At 55.4% G+C, this 18,354-nt stretch overlaps 1 protein-coding gene across 5 annotated transcripts in view; it reads left to right on the top strand.

Moving 5' to 3' along the window:
• The first annotated feature begins 11,290 nt into the window (after window positions 1-11,290).
• The window catches only part of SEPTIN3 (septin 3), a 21,741-nt gene continuing 14,677 nt past the window's right edge, over window positions 11,291-18,354 (top strand). For all 5 annotated transcript variants that reach the window (XM_049771667.1, XM_049771668.1, XM_049771666.1 and 2 more), the window contains exons 1-2: window positions 11,291-11,433; window positions 15,816-16,007. In XM_049771667.1, coding sequence (XP_049627624.1) covers window positions 11,424-11,433; window positions 15,816-16,007 — 202 coding nt within the window. In that variant the 5' untranslated portion in view covers window positions 11,291-11,423. The remainder of the gene's footprint in view (window positions 11,434-15,815; window positions 16,008-18,354) is intronic.

The following is an 18,354-nucleotide window of genomic DNA, read 5'->3' as shown; positions in this document are numbered from 1 at the left end:
GGCATGGGGGACCACATGGGACACCGGGATTCGAACCAACCACCTTTGGTCCTGGATCGGCTGCTTGCAAGGCAAACGCCACTGTGCTATCTCTCCGGGCCCACAAGGAGAGAACCTTATTTCTTTTTTTTTTTTTTTTTTTTTTTTTTTTTGGTTTTTGGGCCACACCCAGCATTGCTGAGGGGTTACTCCTGGCTGTCTGCTCAGAAACAGCTCCTGGCAGGCACGGGGGACCCTATGGGATACCGGGATTCGAACCAACCACCTTTGGTCCTGGATCGGCTGCTTGCAAGGCAAACGCTGCTCTGCTATCTCTCTGGGCCCGAGAACCTTATTTCTATGAGTTGCCTCCTCCAGGAAATCTTCCTGTCTTTCGGTCTCCCCTATTTCATTCCTTGCTCTGCTTCCCCCTTTATAGTCCTAATCATTTTTAGGAGGGGGTCACACCGGCAGTGCTCAGGGGTTACTCCTGGATCTGCATTCAGAAATCACTCGTAGAGATGCTCAGGGAACCATATGAAATGTCAGGGACTAAATCTGGGCTGGCTGCGTGCAAGACAAGTGTCCTCCCACTGTGTTCTCTCTCTGGCCCCTACAGTCCTAATCTTGTGCTGTGATTTTTGCTGTTGTTGTTGTTTTGGGGCCACACCCAGCAGTGCTCAGAGGTTTCTCCTGGCTCTGCACTCAGGAATTACTCCTGACAGCATTCAGGGGACCCTATGGGATGCCGGGGATCGAACCTGGTCGGCCACGTGCAGGTTCAGCAGGGAGGGTGGGAACCCATCACCCACTGTCAGGCGCTGAGCCACATGGGCCTGCAGGAATGTGCAGAAATGGCCACAATGCGGGGACTCTGGCCAGGGGGGTGGCACAGGCTTCTCTTTGTTCCACCCCCTTGCTGTCCAGTCAGGCCCAGAGCCAGGGCTGCAGAGGGTAGAAAGAGACCCTGGGTGGCGGAGGCCCCTCTCCACCCCATAAAATGAGGGATCTCTGAAAGGGGCCCTGTGAGTCTCAGGATCCAGCCACAGATCTGAGGCCCAGCCATGCCTCTCACTTCAGTCTGTGGCTGCAAACCTGCTGGATGACAAGAGAAGCAAGATGTTAAGGTCATGGAGGCAAAGCTGGGAGGTGCTGGGTGACTTGCATGGCTCTGGCAGTTTGTAAGAAGTCAGGGTGTTGCTCCCTAAATATGTTCAGTGCTGCCAAGGTGACCCCTGCCTCCTTGGGGTGCTGGAGAACTTGTCTATGGGGGCCTATGTGTAAACTATATTTTATAAGTTGTGAGATCACCCCACACGTTGTGTTTCCAATCCAGGTGGACGGGTTTGAAGAAGCAGGGTAGCCATGAAGAATTAATAAAGCAAGCCAGTCAGGAGAGTCATGGAGTCGATCTGCTTTTGGCCTGATGGTATCTCTGTCTGAGCACCAAAACCAAACTGCTCTTTCTTTATTCTACCAGAACCAAACCCACCAGGGTGGGGCAAGGTAGAATGATTCAGGTGGGATTTAACATATCTAAAGAAGAGGTTTAAGGGAAAGAGAAAGATGGGGGAATGCTTTTGTTTTTGGTTAATAACTGGGTGTCATCTTTGATTTCATTTTTTGTTTTTGTTTGTTTTTGGGTCACACCCAGCAGCACTCAGGGGTTACTCCTGGCTTCAGGCTCAGAAATCGCTCCTGGAAGGCTCAGGGGACCATATGGGATGCCGAGATTTGAACCAATGACCTTCTGCATGAAAGGCAAACGCCTTACCTCCATGCTATCTCTCTGGCCCCAGGGTGTCTTCTTATACCCATAGTTCTTTTGTTTTGTTTTTGTTTGGGGCCACATCTTACAGCACTCAGGGTTACTCTTGGATATATATATGCTCAGGCATCGTTCCTGGCAGTGCTCAGGGACCCTATGGGATGCCAGGATCAAACTCGGGTTGGCCACATACAGGGCATACATCCTACTGCTGTGCTATCTCTCCAGCCCCAAGAATGAAATGTTTATGAATAAACTCTGCTGCAATGATCGCAGAAGTGGCCCCTTCATCTGCAGGAGACATAGCAGTCCCTCTGATCATCGGGGTTTGCAGGAAAATCAAACATCTTTGCTGGGAGAAGCCTTTGGGAGTCTGGACTTGGTACTGTGACATCATTGGACCCAATATACTGGCTACCTGTCCTCATGGACAGATAGAGATGGGTTTGAGGAGGGATAAGGAGACAGAGCTAGAGGACTGGCAACGTGGCTTGGTGGCCACACATGTGTCTTGTGTGTTTGAAGCCCTGGATTCAATCCCCAGCACCGCTCCTGCCAGTAAGTCCCCATATGCATCCATTTGTATGAGGCCCGTTCCTAGAGGCCATGCCACTCCACTAGGGGCTACCACCGGATTCTTGTTTGCAGGAAGGTCTCTGCAGTGACTGCTTCTGTCCTGGGGTAGGAAGGAAGAGGTGTCCAATAAATTCTTTATTCTTGCCAAAGGGCAGGCTTCGGGGAGGTTGAGAAACTGATGACTGCATGGAGGGATGTTACACAGGTGGTGGGGTTGGGGTTAAAATAGTGAATGCCAGAAATAAACTGTATTATAAGCAATGTAAAGCACAGTGTCTAAACTAAAGAAATACAATTAGGGGCCGGAGCAATAGCATAGCGGTAGGGCGTTTTGCCTTGCATGCGGCCAACCCTGGACTTGACTCTGGTTCGATTCCCAGCATCCCCTATGGTCCCCCAAGCCTGTTAGGAATGACTTCTGAGCACAGAGCCAGAAGTAACCCCTGAGCACCGAGCACCACCAAAACAAAACAAAAACAATAAACAAAAGAAAAAATGCAATTAAAAATAATGAAATGGAGCTGCAGAGATAACACGGAGGCAGGGTGTTTGCCTTGCATGCAGAAGGACAGTGGTTCGAATCCTGGCATCTCATATGGTCCCCGGTGCCTGCCAGGAGCGATTTCGGAGCATAGAGCCAGGAGTAACCCTTGAGTGGTGCCGGGTGTGACCCAAAATCCAAAATAAAATAAAATAAAGACAATTGGGGCCAAAGAGATAGCATGAAGGTAGGGCATTTGCCTTGCAGGCAGGACATTGGTTCGAATCCCGGCATCCCATATGGTCCCCCAAGCCTTCCAGGGGCTATTTCTGAGCATAGAGCCAGGAGCAACTCCTGAGCACTGCCGGGTGTGACCCAAAACCCAAAAATAACCAAATAAATAAATAAAGACAACTAAAAAATTAAAAAACAAAATGAAGAAAAAGGGCGGGCACAAACACATTTGGCCACTGGAGGGCAGCAGAGCCCAAGCCCGTCCACATGGACAAGTAGTTTCATGTAAGGGGCCACACAGAGTCCAAGACCCAAATTTGGACTCTTTGGGCTGATCTGTCTCTGGGAGTGAGACAGACTCCACAGAGACTCTCTGCTCCCTGCTTGGAAAGGTCACTGAGGTCTAGGAAAGCAAGTGATCTGAGAGGACGTAGCACAGTTTAGATCCAGGCCCAACTGGGGAGAGAACCCAGGACACAACCCCCCATTTACATTTGGGTTCTCTTGGAGGGAGAGAGAGAGGAAAGCACCCCAAGGCAGCCCTCCCCTCCCTCAGTCGGTTTCTATGATAACCAGAGATTGGTCCACCTAAAGCTTGAAGGAGAGAGAACTTAAGGGGTGCAGGCTTTGCATATAGGAGACCCTAGGCCTGGTCTATCCTTGATACTACATGGTCCCCTGAGCCATTAAAAAAAATAAAAGAAATAGGGACTGGAGTGGTGGCACAAACGGTAAGGCATCTTGCCAGCACTAGCCTAGGACGAATTGCGGTTTGATACCCCGGCGTCCCATATGGTCCCCCAAGCCAGGAGCGATTTCTGAGCGCATAGCCAGGAGTAACCCTTAGAGCATCACAGGGTGTGGCCCAAAAACCCAAAAGAAAAGAAATAAAAAGTAAAACCAGGGGCTGGAGAGATAATACTGTAGGTAGAGCACTTGCTTTTCACACAGCTGACCTGAGTTGGAACCCCGGCATCCCATATGATCCTCTGAGTCCACCAGGAGTAATTTTTGAGTACTGAGCCAGGAGTAACCCCTGAGCACCAGTGGGTGTTCCTCCCCGCCCCCGCACAAAAAAAAAAAACAAAAACAACTCTAGAAAATTGAAGGCCCCCTTCAGGGCCTGAGACAGGGGTCCTCAAACTTTTTAAACAGGGGGTCAGTTCACTGTCCTTCAGACAGTTGGAGGGCCAGATTATAGTAAAAACAAAAATTATGAACAAATTTCTATGCACACTGCATATATCTTCTTTAGAAGTGAAGAAACAAAATGGGAATAAATACAATATGTGGCCTGTGGGCTGTAGTTTGAGGACCATTGGCCTGAGAGATAGTTCAGCAGTAGACTGCTTGCCTTACATGTGGCTATCTGGGGTTCCGTCCTCAGCACCCCATATGGTCCCTGAACACAACTAGAAGTGATTCCTGAGCACAGAGCCAGAAGTAAAATCTGAGCAAAGCCGGATATGTGTCCTCAAAAACAACAACAACAACAGAGAAAACAAAATTCCTCCAGAACTGTACTATCCAGTAGCATATAGTTCAAATCTGATCAAATGTTCCATTACTTTGCTAAGGGAGCCAGCCCGGAGCTGTTCAGTAGCTGCCTGTGGCTAGGGCTAAGGTGACTGCCTGAGTGGGCAGAGAACATTTCCACTGCCCGGGAGTTCTGCAGCTGGCACAGTTCTAGAAACTCATGCTCAGCACAGCCGCCGTAAGAAGTGAGTGGAGCAGAACGACCCAGTGGACTGAGGCTATCCCTGGCCCAGGGAGCATGCTTGGAGAGAGGCATTGGGCTGTCACAGGGCCAGACCAGTGTGGGTGGCTCAAGGGTTTCCTTGGGCACAGCTGGGTCACCATCACCGCCTCAGGGCTCTGGACCTGCTGTAGGAACTCTGGTTTGCTTAAGGAGGAAAACTTGGAGCCGGATTGATAGCACAACGGTAAGGCATTTGCCTTGCATGCAGCCAACCTGGAATGGACATGGGTTCAATCCTGTATTCCACATGGTCCCCTGAGCCTGCCAGGAACAATTTCTGAGCTTAGAGCTAGGTGTAACCCCGGAGTGCTCCTGGGTGTGGCTCCAAAACAAACAGGGGCTGGAGAGATAGCACAGTGGTAGGGCATTTGCCTTGCAAGCAGCTAGTCCAAGGATAGAGGGTGGTTCGAGCCTCAGCATTCCATATGGACCCCTGTTCCTGCCAGAGCAATTTCTGAGCACAGAGCCAGGAGAAACCACACCCAGTGGTGCTCAAAAAACAAAAACAAAGAATAAAAACAAGGGGCCAGAGAGATAGCATGGAGGTAAGGCATTTGCCTTGCATGCAGAAGGTCGGTGGTTCGAATCCCAGCACCCTATATGGTCCCCAAAGCCTGCCAGGAGCGATTTCTAAGCATAGAGCCAGTAGTAACCCATGAGCACTGTCAGTGTGACCCAAAAACAAACAAAAAACCAAAAAAACCTAAACAAACAAGCAAGGAGAAAAACCAACAACAAAGTGAAATAAAAAGGTACAGCCAACAGAGACAGGCTGTTTCAGAGCATCCTGGACTTTCTCCCGGGGGTCAGTCTCTGGGAGAAAGAGCAGCTCTTGGGTAGGGTTAGGAGGTAGCAGTAGGCCCCAGACCCAGATGACCTCAAGTTCAGGACCGGCCGCCTCTGGCCCTTGCCAGCCTCTGTGCCCACGGATTCCAGAGGCTCAGAGCTGTTATTCTCTGCCACCCACTGCTGAGCAGCCCCTCCCTGCTCGGGTGGCAACGGGTGGAGCTGGGCCTGGTCAGGAGAGGAACTGGGCCTGCAGCAGGGGGATACCGTGGCCAGGATCTGAGCAGGAGCCCATGAGGAGACCAGGGCTTGAACTGGTCATCATGGCCAGACCCTGGGCACAGAGCAAGGAATGGGTCTGATTCCCACACACAGGCCCGAGGACCCTTTGTGTTCTCTCAACAAGGTAGGCAGATGTGTGTGTGTGTGTGTGTGTGTGTGTGTGTGTGTGTACATACGTGTGTGTAGGTGTATCTTCTACATGTGTATATATTTTGGGGTTGGGTATACCTGGTGGTGCTCAAGGCTTACTCCTGGCTCTGCATTCAGAAATTATTCCTGGCAGTTCTCAGGGGACCTTGTAGGATGCCAGGGATTGAAAAAGGGTCAGCCATGTGCAAAGCAAGAACCCTCCCTGCTGTGCTGTGGCTCTGATCTCTGCATCTCGCACGTTTTGTGTCTCTGTGTATGTATATATGTGAGGTGAGGACAGGATAGGACAGGCCCTCTGAGGAAGGGGAAAGGGGGCAGCTCTGCTCACAGAATAAACAGCTCCTTGGGGTGCTCCGTGGGCAATGACAGGGCTGAGCTCCCAGGCCTGTGAACCAGGAGCTGAGCAGGCTGTAGGGTGAGGTAGAGAGAAGGTTGAGGGTCATGGGGATGAACTCCTGCTCTGACTTAAAGGTCCCAGTTGTAGACCCGTCATTTCCCCATCCCAGCTTCATATACAACCTAGTGGGATGAAACGACAGTTACCATCTCGCTTTTGGGGTGAGTGCCAACACTGGGGTGCATAGGGACTGGCTCATTCCTGCTGACCATCACCCAGAACTCTGAACCCCTTTCTCTCAGACTCTTACCTGATAGTGACACTGCTCAGAGGGACAGAACAATGTTTCTAATTCCTAGGGGTGGTCCATGGCAGGCTTTTGGGGCAAGGCTCCTAACCTGCCCTGCTAGGCCTGTCTGACCTCGCACCCCAGAGCAGCCTCCTTTCTCAGACCCCCAGTTTGAGCTCCTGTACCCCCCATTTCTCCTCTCTGCTGGTGGCCTAGATGGCAGGTCTGGAAGTACAGCTTTGGGGAGTCCAAGCCACCTTCTTGAGTTCCAGGTCCTGGTCCAAAGACCCCTGAGTCCAGCTCATCCATCCGCCTCCTTTCTAACACAAAGATCCTTCTAGAAGGACAGTTTCCCATAACCACCATCTGGGAGCCCCCATAGGGAGAAAGGCCCCTTTGGAATGTAGGTGGGGAGGACACCAAGTTCTTTTTTTTTTTTTTTTTTTTTTTTTTTTTTGTGGTTTTTGGGTCACACCCGGCAGTGCTCAGGGGTTATTTCTGGCTCCAGGCTCAGAAATTGCTCCTGGCAGGCACAGGGGACCATATGGGAAGCCGGGATTCGAACCGATGACCTCCTGCATGAAAGGCAAACGCCTTACCTCCATGCTATCTCTCCGGCCCCGACACCAAGTTCTTTACCCATGTGGTGCTGATGGGGTGACAGATCCTGTGTGTGTGTGTGTTTGTTTGTTTCATATGTATATGGCGGGAAGGTACATAAGTGCCCCACTGACAACCTAAACTCCCTGCCCTGACTTCTGGGGGGCCCTTGTCTCTATAGTTGCAGGAGAAGATGAAAGACTCGAATGGGGGACCCTGAGATGCAGCCACACGCAGCCCCTGGAACTGGCACCTCCTTCTCCCGCAGCCACCAAGTGGAGTGCCCACCCCGCCCCTCAAGGCTCCCTGGAGGGGTGACCCCCCTCATTCCTGTCCTCAGGAAGACCATCCATCTGGATGCCTTTCCCCAAAACCACATCACCCCAACTTCCAGCCGACCGGGCCTTGGAGCTGAGGCCTGCGGTGAGAGGGGCCGCAGCCTAGGTGTCCGGAAGCTCAGCTCCGTCTCCCTGACGCTTCATCACACCAGCCGGCCCTTGGCCTCGGACCCCCGTCTGGGCAGGGAGGCTGCACCCCAGGGCAGAGGGAGGCCACCCCTGTTTGGCTGGACCCCCTCGCCGCTCGTTCAGGGGGGCAGGGCACACCCGGGGAGTCCCAGAGGCTCCTATTTGCCTACACCCTGCAGGTCTCCTGCAGTGGACAGGCCCATGGTCACCTCCTGCCTAAGTCTGCCCTTCCAGGCTCCCCTGGCCCGGAACCCCACAGGCCCTGTGGGTTTGGGCCCTGGGGGTCAAGTGCTGGTGCCCACCAGAGCTTCCCCAGGCTCAGGCAAGCAGGGGGCCAGGGTTCTCCTGAGACCTCGGCTGCATTTCCGAAGGGGTCCCCCTGGGGTCCCCGCCATGAGGCCTGAGATGGACACAGGTTTGGACACAGCACGACCAGGTGAGGCCAGGCGCCCAGCTACACGGGCCACCCACAGACTTAATGCAGTTGTCAGGTTGGCCACCCCAAGCCTCTGCAGAGGGGACCCCAGCACAGAGAGCCCCATGCTAAAGGCCAAACTGTCTGCTATCACGGACTTGTCTTCAGGCGGCAAAGCCAAGCCAAACGTGGCCATGGGTCCAGTCACCCCAAAGCCAGTCAAGCTGAGGAGAGCGGGAGCCCCAGATACCACAGCTGAGGCGGGTACAGGCATCGCCAACAGATACCAGGAGGCACCGAGGCCAGAACAGCCCGGCCCGGCCAACGCGGCTCTACTAGGCCCAGCAGGGGGAGCTCTTGCTCTGGTTCCAAGCAAGCAGGGCATGGCCCCAGGTTCAGCTGTGCTTGTCACCCCAGATCCAGCCACTGGGGAGACCCCCCAGCACAGGCACACTGACCTGACCCCACCAGACACCCCTTCCTCCTCGAGTTCAGGCGGAAATGCTGACCCAGCCCTGGGCCCAGTCTGGGCAGAACCTGACACACTGAATTTGGACAGAGAAACAGAAGGTATGTGGCCCCGGGGAAGCGCCAGGGAGTGGAGCTAGGTTATGCTTGTTCATAAATGGGGGTGCTCCAATTCCCAAATTGAGGGTGCTGTGGGGCTGGGGGAATAGGGATGAGTTGGGGGCATAAGAAGCAGAGGTGGGGATAACCTGTCTTAAGACGTGATGGAGAGGGGCTGGAGAGGTAAGGCATTTGCCTTGCATGCAGAAGGTCGGTGGTTCAAATCCCGGCATCCCATATGGTCCTCTGAGCCTGCCAGGAGTGACTTCTGAGCATAGAGCCAGGAGTAACCCCTGAATGCTACTGGGTGTGATCCAACCTCCCCCCCCCAATAGAAGTGACAGGGAGAGGCTGGAGAGATAGCATGGAGGTAAGGTATTTGCCTTGCATGCAGAAGGTCTATCATTCAAATCTCGGCATCCCATATGGTCTCCCGAGCCTGCCAGGAGGATCTGAGCGTAGAGTCAGGAGTAATCCCTGAGTGCTGCCGGGTGTGACACAAAAACAAACAAAACAAACAAACAAACAGAAGAAGTGACTTGAGTTGGAGAGATAGCACAGCAGTAGGGCGTTTGCCTTGCATGCAGCCAGCCCAGGAGATGGTGGTTTGATTCCTGGCATCTCATATGGTTTCCTGAGCCTGCCAGGGACAATTTCTGAGCACAGGGCCAGGTGTGGCCCCTGAGTGCCATGGGGGTGTGACACCCCCCCCCAAATAAAAGAAAGAAAAAAGAAAAAGAAGCGAGGGGAGAAACCCAAGAGTTAAGGGTCACATGCAACTCCACATCTGGACTCCTCTGACCGTGTTTTCATCCCTAAATATCTGGAATAATTGGGTGACTTGGGGTGACTGCCCACAGTCATAGGTGGTGGGAGCCAGGGCTGTCCTCCCCAGGAGAGTGACTTCACCTGTGCCCCCTGATCGCCAGCCTCCACCATCAGCCCTTCAGCAGGGAAGCTGTTGCTCAATGGGGAAATCACCTGGGGTCTTTTTCTTGGACCCTCCTGCCCTTCAGATCTGAGAGGTGGTGAGTTGGTGCCTTGTGCGCATGGGCGTGGGTCCCTCTCATTCCCCGACTCCAACATGACCGACTACTGAGGCTGGAAGTCAGTCTGGTGGCAGGAAGCTGGCTGGGACCCAGCTGGAGAGGCTCCTTCCAACATTCCAAAGGCCGAGAGATTCCGGATCTGAGGGCTCAGAAATCTCCTCATATAGCACCTTCACAGAGCTGTCTGGCCAGGCCAGCTGTGTGGTGGTCAGACCCCATTTTTGTGTGTGTATGGGGTCACACCTGGCAGCGCTCAGAGGTTCCTCCTGGCTCTACACTCAGAAATCGCTCCTGGCAGGCTCAGGGGACCATATGGGATGTCAGAATTCAAACCACCGTCCTTCTTCTTGAAAGGCATACGCCTTACCTCCATGCTATCTCTCCAGCCCCAAACCTCATTTTCTGACTCAGTTTAAGGGCACACCCCCTCACCCTCTTCCCAGCCACCTCAGCTCTTCCTCCTGACAACCCAGGGCTCCCTCCCTGCTTCCTGCTTTGGGACCTCCTGACCTGTTCTCAGCTGCCCGGGTCACAAGGCTGAGTGGCTGAGCAGCTGTGTGTCCTCCTCCCCAGCAGCCCACACCCCACCCCACTCCACCCCTTCGGCACTTGACCTTCTGCCTTCTCGGCCCCTGCTGACACAGATCTAGGCCCTGACATCCCTGCTCTGAGCTGGCAGCCTGGGTGACTCACCCGTCACCTGCCTTAGAGCGCAGCCCCTGAGCCTGGCTGGCCCAGCAGGACACCGACACCTCCAGCCTCTTAGCTCTCCTGTCATGCCCGCTTGGAATTTCCCCAGCCAGCCTCAGGCTAGTGCAAGGCTGGGAGCTGAGAGTCATCCACCGACACCCCTGTGGCCCCCGTGTTCTCCCCTCCGCGGGCTCCTCCCCTCTTCTCCCTTTCCTCCCTCTTCCCCAGCTACCAGTCCTCCGCAGCTTTCTCCATTTCTCCATTCCTCACCTGCGTATGCAATCCGACCCTTTAGGGGTTGGGGGGGGGGAAAGGGTTAGAATAGTCTCCTTCCTCCCCGGTCCACCCTTACACCCCCTGCGTCCCCCACTCTGAATCCGGGGAGCGTTGCTGGAAGGCGTGCCAGATCTCCCAGCGGGTAAACTGAGGCAGGCCAAGGTCAGAGGGCTCAGGCTCCCCGGGGGGGGGGGCGCCCCCCAACGCGCCTCGCCAGCTGGAGAGGGTCACCACCGGCGCGTGACGCGTGGGTCCCCCGCATCCACGACCAGACCGGGCCCGCGTGGGTGGGTGGGTGGGCAGGTGGGTCGGAGGCCGGGTGCGCGCAGGGCGCGGGGCCCGGCTTCGGGGCGCGCGCGCGTGCGTGCGTGGGTGCCCCGGTCCCGCGTGCGGGTTGTGCGGGGCGGAGCGGGCACGCGATCACGTGGCGCGGGGCAGGGGCAGCGGCGGCGGCGGCGGCGGCGGGGCTGGGGCGCAGCGGCGCGGGCGAGCCGGGCCGGGGCCGGGGCGGGCGCGGGGGGCGCGGGGGCGCGGGGGCGCAGGGCGGCGTGGGGGCTCGGGGCGCTCGGGGGGCTCGGGGCTCGCGGCTCGGGGGTCGGCCCGGTGGCAGGGGCCCCCGCGATCGGCCTAGCGGGGAGCCCGCGCCGCGCTCAGCCTGGCAGCCCCGCGCCCTGAGCATCTCCCGGAGGCGCGGAGACAGACAGACAAAGGAGGATTCATGTCCAAAGGTAGGGCGGCTGGACCGGGCCCGGGGCCACCCCCGGGGTGCTCCCATGGGAAGGGACACAAGTTGGGCACACGCGCCCACCCACCCACCCACCCATCCCCGGGCACGCACAGGCGGGTTGGTGGTACCCGGGGCCGCCGTGCTGGAGCCCCTTTTCCAACCCCATGGAGACTGGCACCGAATGGCTGGCTGGCAGGCTGGTGGTCTCCAAGGGAGCTCCTTGGACTCCGAGGGCTGGGAAAGGGCGAGCGGGGATTGGGGGGACCCGGTCTGTCCCCAAGCCTTGGGCTCCAGGCAATGGGAAAGCACCCAGGGGGCTTTTGTGATCCGGTTTCTAGGTGCCGGGCACACAGCGGGTGTGTGTGAATTGTCTGTGTGTGTTGTGTGTAGGGGGGACTCTGGGCCCCCGCGTCTGGGGCAGGGCCTAGAGAAAGCGCCTACCCTCAAGCCCCCCACTCCACCCCAAGACAGGTGCTTTGCAGAGCAGACATTCCCCCACCCCCCATCCACTGTTACCTCCCCAAGGAGAGGTGGGGTCCTCCTAGCAGACAAAGACGGCTAAGCCAGGGGTCAGCCCTTAAAACCAGGCCCCTTGTTTGAGGTGGGGCTTGGGGAGGGGAAGGTGTGGGAGAATCTTGTATCCGTGGGAACCACAGTACAACTGAGCCAGGCGGCAAGGCCTCTGCTGGGGCTCCTGGGAGGTTGTGCCCACAGATCAGGGCCTCTTCAGGAGCACTGACAGACTGGGGGTGAGAGGGCTGGTGGGGGGGACTCTGTCTGGGAGCAGGACCGTTTGTAGAATCCCCTTCCTGACTGAGCCCCCACCAGAGTCACTGCAGGCTGGAAGTCGGAGGCTCAGAGGGAAGAGAAAAGGGGCTCATCAATCCATCCATTCATTCATTCATGCCCCATGCCCTCATTCAATCATTCCGTCACCCATTCAGTCCTTCTTCGATGAGTTCCTGGCTGGCTGCGCTTTCACCTGGAGGCTCAGAGATTGCAGGAGACACGCCCCTGGCCCACTGAGGTGGAAACACCTGTTCCCTGCCTGTCCCTTTGGGTAATCCACAGCTCCTGAGAGCAAACCCAGGCTCACAGAGGTCACCCAGCCAGGGTGTCAGCCCCGGGTGCTTGTCCTGCCAAGGCTGCAGGATCGTAGGTCAGAGCGGCGGCCGGAGGTCTCTGTATTTGTCGGGGACCTCAGCAGACAACCTGCACTGGGGGCTCAAACGTGTCTGGTCTCCAGGGTCCTTGACCCCAAGCTGAGGTTTGAGGGGAGGACACTGTACTGCAGATGGGGTGGCCTGGCTGAGATGGCAGGGAGGAAGATGGAGGAGGAAGGAAGAGATTTTGAATGAGTAAGAGGAGGATCCAAGGGGGGGAATCCCCAATAGAAGGGCCTTTCTTTTTTTTCTTTTTTCTTTTGGTTTTTGGGCCACATCCACCGGTGCTCAGAGATTACATCTGGCTCTGCACTCAAGAATCACTCCTGGTGGTGCTCAGGGGATATAGGATATAGGATGTGGGGATCAAATCCCAGGTGGGCTGTGTGCAAGGCAAACACCTTCCCTGCTGTGCTATCACTCTGGCTCCCAGACGGGGGTGTTCCGTAGTGGGGAGGGAGGAGACTGCTCTTCTCGTGGCCAGTTGGCAGGTGATGGGCTGGGCTGTTTCCAGCCAGTGTACAGACGGGGTACAGGAAGGTGTTTGCTGCTCTGCCCACTTCCAGGTCCTGCACGGGGACAAGGGCTCTCTGGGGGCTGTCCGGGTCTCCTGTGAGTGGCTGCTGATGACAGACAGGCAGAGCGGGTCATAGTCATAGTGAAGACTTGATTCATCCTGTTTCTGGAGGCTGGTCAAGCATTTCTCAGGGAGCCTGGGGGTTCCAGCCTGGCTGCAGGGGTGGGTGGTGCGATGGTGTGAGCCTGGAAGGTGGTGGTGCTGCTCAGGCCCAGCTGTGCACATCTGGAAGGTGCTTGCTCTGGGGGCCAGGTAGTGTCAGATGGAACTCAGGGTCTCATGCACTCCAGACATGTGTACCAAGCACCTGGTACAGAACTCGCCCATGATAGGGTTTTTATGGGATTTGGGCCACACTTGGTGGTGCTCAAGGGTTACTCCTGGCTCTGCGCACAGGAATTACTCCTGGTGGAGTGTGTGGGACCACATGGGATGCCAGGGATCAAACCCAGGTTTGCTGTGTGCAAGGCCAGTGCACTCTGCTGTACTATCATCTCAGCCTTTTTTTCTTTTTGGAAGATTCACCCTTAAAAGAAGACTTGGGGGCCAGGTCAATAGGATAGCAGAAAAGGCATTTGCCTTGCACACAGCCAACCTGGGTTCAGTCCCCAGCACCCCACTTCTAGAAGCCCCCTGAGCACCTCTAGGAGTGATACCTGAATAAGTCCTGAATTCAAATGTGGCCGCAAAACAAAAGCAAGGGCCAGAGTGACAGCACTGAGGGTAGGGCTTGCCTTGCAAGCGGCCAACGTAGATTCGATTCCTGGCATCCCATATGGCCGCCTAAGCCTGCGAGGAATAAGGGTAATTTCTGAGCACAGAACCAGGAGTAACTCCTGAGTGCCCCCCAGTGTGGCACCAAACCAACACAAACAAACGAAAAGCCTTCCAGTTGCCCCATAAAGAAATGGAGTCAATTTTCCAGGTGGTGGAGCAGGGCGGGATTCCTGCGGATGGACCTGCTTGTCGGTCCGCTGCAGAGAGTACACGGTTCTAAGACGGAGAGAGGAGGGCCAGCTGTGGGAGCAGCTGTGCAATTGTGTGGGGTGCGGGGGAGCAGGCCCGAGTCAGCTGTTTGCAGGGCTGAGCCTGCATTTTTGCAGCTTCCTGGGAAGCAGGAGGGAGCCCCTGCCTGGAGGAAACCAGGAGAAACATTTTCCATTGGGAAAGTAATAGAAGACCCAGAATCAAACTCCCAGCTGGCTTTGGGGGTGCGGGTGAAAGACGCTCTGGCTTCTTCTTCCTCTTATCCACCTGCTACCCCATGCCCCCCTCCCCCGGGAGCCTGAGACCCTGCAGGAGCCCAGAACCCACAGGAGTCCAGGACAGCCGTGCCCAAAGGCTCCCTGGAAAATGGAGGACAGGAGCATCTGGGTCACCCTCTCTCCCCAGCGCGTGCGCACACAACCCGCTCCTCCTCTGGAGGAACCGTGACCCGGAAACAGGTCCTTGCCCATGGGTCTGGGACTGTGGCGGGTACAGGAGTCACCCCACCCTCATTCCATCTCTCCTGTCCTGCTCACAGCCTTGGGAGTGACCTTGACTACACAGAGGATGAAGCAGGCTCACAGCAGGGAGGGGAGTCTCCCAGCAGAAAGCAGGGCCAGGCTCCCACCTCCTCACATTCCCCTCCCCATTTTCTGGGAAATGAAGGGGACCCTCTCTTGAGGCCTCTGAAGGGGCAGTGGTCCAAGGGGGGACACTCTTGGGTCTGCCCTGACCAGCCATATCCTGAGGATTGGACATATGCCTCCATTTCCTTTTCCCTTCTTTCCCCCAGTATGGCACCATCTTTGTTTCTCCTCTTCCTTTTGGGGTTCTTTCTGGCCATGTGGAGAAGGGGCTATCGCTGGCATCAGGGATCGAATCCATTGGCTTCCACCTGGACCATGTGCTCACCCCTTTGCTCCTTGTCCCCCAATCCCTGCACTTCTTCCTCTCCTTGTTTGCCTCAAGGGGTGACCTTTTCAAGATTAAAACCATAAGGCAGTGGCTGGGGCTCTGCAAAAGACAGTAAGGAGAGGGGACACTGAGGCAGGTTGGTTGCTGATTTCTTCCTCTCAAAAGTGGGGTGTGGCACTATTTGTACCTAAAGGACAAAGCCAGGAGGGTATCACCAAGGGGTCCTAGACAGCAGACAGAGCTTCTTGAAAGGTCTTTGGCTTTGCCTGGGAGGTGGGACTCTGGGTTTGGCCAAGAGGGGAAAGCCTGGACTGGCCGAGAAAGGCCTCGCCATCCATCCACCATCATCCACCGCCATCAAGGACTTTTATTAATTTAATTGATTCTACACTCAGGATACAGGTACTTTGCTTGTCGCAATTGGGGGGGCCCTTCTAGCCTCTGACAAAGTCAGGGCTGCCCCTGGACATTGTCATACTGTGTGCCCAGAACTGTTCCCCTCCTCACTTTCAACCAAATGTCACAGTGCTCTGCTGGGCGGCAGGGAAGCTCCAAGTCAGACCCGCAGACCTGGTGCTGGGGGGCCACAGGTGTGTGTGTTCAAGTTTCTCACCCTCTGGTCTGCACTGTGTCTCCTCTCAGCTCCCCCTTCCTTGGCAAAGTAAGGGACCTCTCCAGTCCCAACACTGTGGCTCCCAAGTGCCGTCTGCAGCTCTCCCAATCCCTCCTTTTGGCTTGCAGGGCTCCCAGAGGCCAGGACGGACGCAGCCATGTCAGAGCTGGTTCCTGAGCCAAGGCCAAGGCCCGCTGTGCCCATGAAGCCCGTGAGCATCAACTCCAGCCTGCTGGGCTACGTGGGCATCGACTCCATCATAGAGCAGATGCGCAAGAAGACCATGAAGACCGGCTTCGACTTCAACGTCATGGTCGTGGGTATGGGGGCTCAGGGAGGCGGCACCCAGGAGCCCAGCAGCTGCCCTGGGCGGGGAGATCACTCAGGCCTGAGCCCCTACAGCGCTCACTATTCCAGGGAAAAGACAATCAGCCTGGCCCCAGACCAGCGGGCACCCCCAGGACACCTTTCCCACTGCCTGCTTTTTTTTTTTGTTGTTGTTGTTTGTTTGTTTTTGGGTTAGGGGTTGCTCCTGGCTCTATGCTTAGAAATCACTCCTGAAAAAAAAAAAAAAAAAGAAATCACTCCTGGCAGGCTCGGGGGACCCTATGGGATGCCGAGATTCAAACCACCGTCCTTCTGCATACAAGGCAAATGCCCTACCTCCATGCTATCTCTCTAGCCCCAGCCCACTACCTGCTTTTAAGGCTGTGGTCTGGGAGCATTATTAGGGCCCTTTCTCACCTTTATGAGCGAGTAAAGGGGGTCTGGTCTTTTTTTGAGGCTTTAGGTTAGGGCTTTGGTCACTCTGAAATGTTCCTGCATCGAAGAACGTAACAGCAGGAAGACCTTAGGCCTAGAAACGCTCCCTTGGTTGCTGAGCCAGGATTGGGTCTCTTTTTTTTTTTTTTTTTTTGGTTTTTGGGCCACACCCGGTGACGCTCAGGGGTTACTCCTGGCTATGCGCTCAGAAGTCGCTCCTGGCTTGGGGGACCATATGGGACGCCGGGGATCGAACCTCGGTTCGTCCTAGGCTAGCGCAGGCAAGGCAGGCACCTTACCTCCAGCGCCACCGCCCGGCCCCCAGGATTGGGTCTCTTTCCCCCTGCATGCTCCCTGAACTCATCCATCCTTAGCTCTTGACTCTCATCAGCTTTACTTCTCACCTGTCATTTTTTTGGGGGGGGCACACCCCAAGTGGCACTCAAGAGTTGGTTACTCCTGGCACTGTGCTCAGAAATTGCCCCTGGCAGGCTAGGGGGACCATATGGGACGTGGGGAATTGAGCCCAGGTCCATCTTGGGTCGGCTACGTGCAAGGCAAACACCCTACTGCTGTGCTATCTCTCCAGCCCCTCCCTCCTGTCCTTCTGGTTCCATCCTCTCCCACCAGGCCCAAGAGCATGTCTGCCCCGAGACACCAGAGCATGGACCATCTGGGAGCATCGGCTGTCTCTGCAGCCTGCTTACCCTGCAGTCCTACTTCTCCAGGCTTTAGTTTCAATTATGCCTTTCTTTTTGTTCTTTTTTTTTTTTTAAACACTTTCTTAAATTGAGTCACCATGAGATACAGTTACAAAGTTGTTGATTGAGTTTCAGTTATATGATATCTAAGACCCTTCACCAGGGCACATGTCCTGCCACCAATGTCCCCAGTTTCCCTCCTGCCCTCCCCCTGCCTGCCTCTCTGGTAGACATTTTTCTTTTCTCTCTCTCTCTTTCTCTCTCTCTCTCACCCACCCCTCTCCCTCTCTCCCTCCCTATTTAGGCACTGTGGTTTGTAATATTGTTCCTGAAGGGGTGTCCTGCATATCACTTTTCCTCCTTTCAGCACCCAGTTCTTGTCCAGAGGAACATTGCCAACTCTTACTGTCATTGTGGTCCCTTCTCTGCCCTCACTACACTCCCTGCTCTTTGTGAATGGGCCCTCCTGGCCCTCTTCTCTATTGTTTGGGGGACTGACTTTCTCTTTGGCCTATGCCCAGCAGATGCTCGGGATTGCTCCTGGCAATACTGGGGGGACCATGTGATGGAGGTGAGCCTCGACTTTTCACTCCTAACTCATTGACCCACCTCTCTGGCCCTGAGACACAAACTTCTTATGTCAAGAACAGGGACTGAGTGGTCCTGGTTCTCCCAGTTCTGTCTCTTTCCTCTAGAACAGTGGTCGGCAACCTGCGGCTCTCGAGCCACATGTGGCTCTTTCCACTTTTAATTTGGATCTTCTGTGTGCCGGGTGGCCGCTCCAGGACTCAGGACTCTGCTCCTAGCCTCAGTCAGTGCGCGCCCTGTGTGGCTCTCAAAATAAATTTCAGTCGTGGTTTTGGCAAGATTTGGCTCAGTTGAAAAAAAAAAGGTTGCGACCACTGCTCTAGAACATCCACCTTTTGCCCTTGTACCCCATTTTCTAGCCTCAGAGTAATTCCTGCCAACCACACTTCAGGTCCTTAATGATGCTCAGCCCTGCCGAAGTGTAAACTGGCCTGGTCCTCCCTCTCCACTCAAACCAGCTACTTCCTGGGTAGCAATCGACGCCTCCCTTACAAGGAATGTGTTGCTGGATTTGCTGTGCTCTTTCCTGCCTCTGAGCCTTTGCACAGGCTCTTCCATAATCTAGAATCCCTTCCAGCTTCTCCGGTTAGGGTGTCTCCTCCTGACCCAGCTCCTG

This window comes from Suncus etruscus, chromosome 4, assembly GCF_024139225.1.
Source record: "Suncus etruscus isolate mSunEtr1 chromosome 4, mSunEtr1.pri.cur, whole genome shotgun sequence".
NCBI lineage: Eukaryota > Metazoa > Chordata > Mammalia > Eulipotyphla > Soricidae > Suncus > Suncus etruscus.
This window is presented reverse-complemented; position numbering and strand designations above follow the sequence as displayed.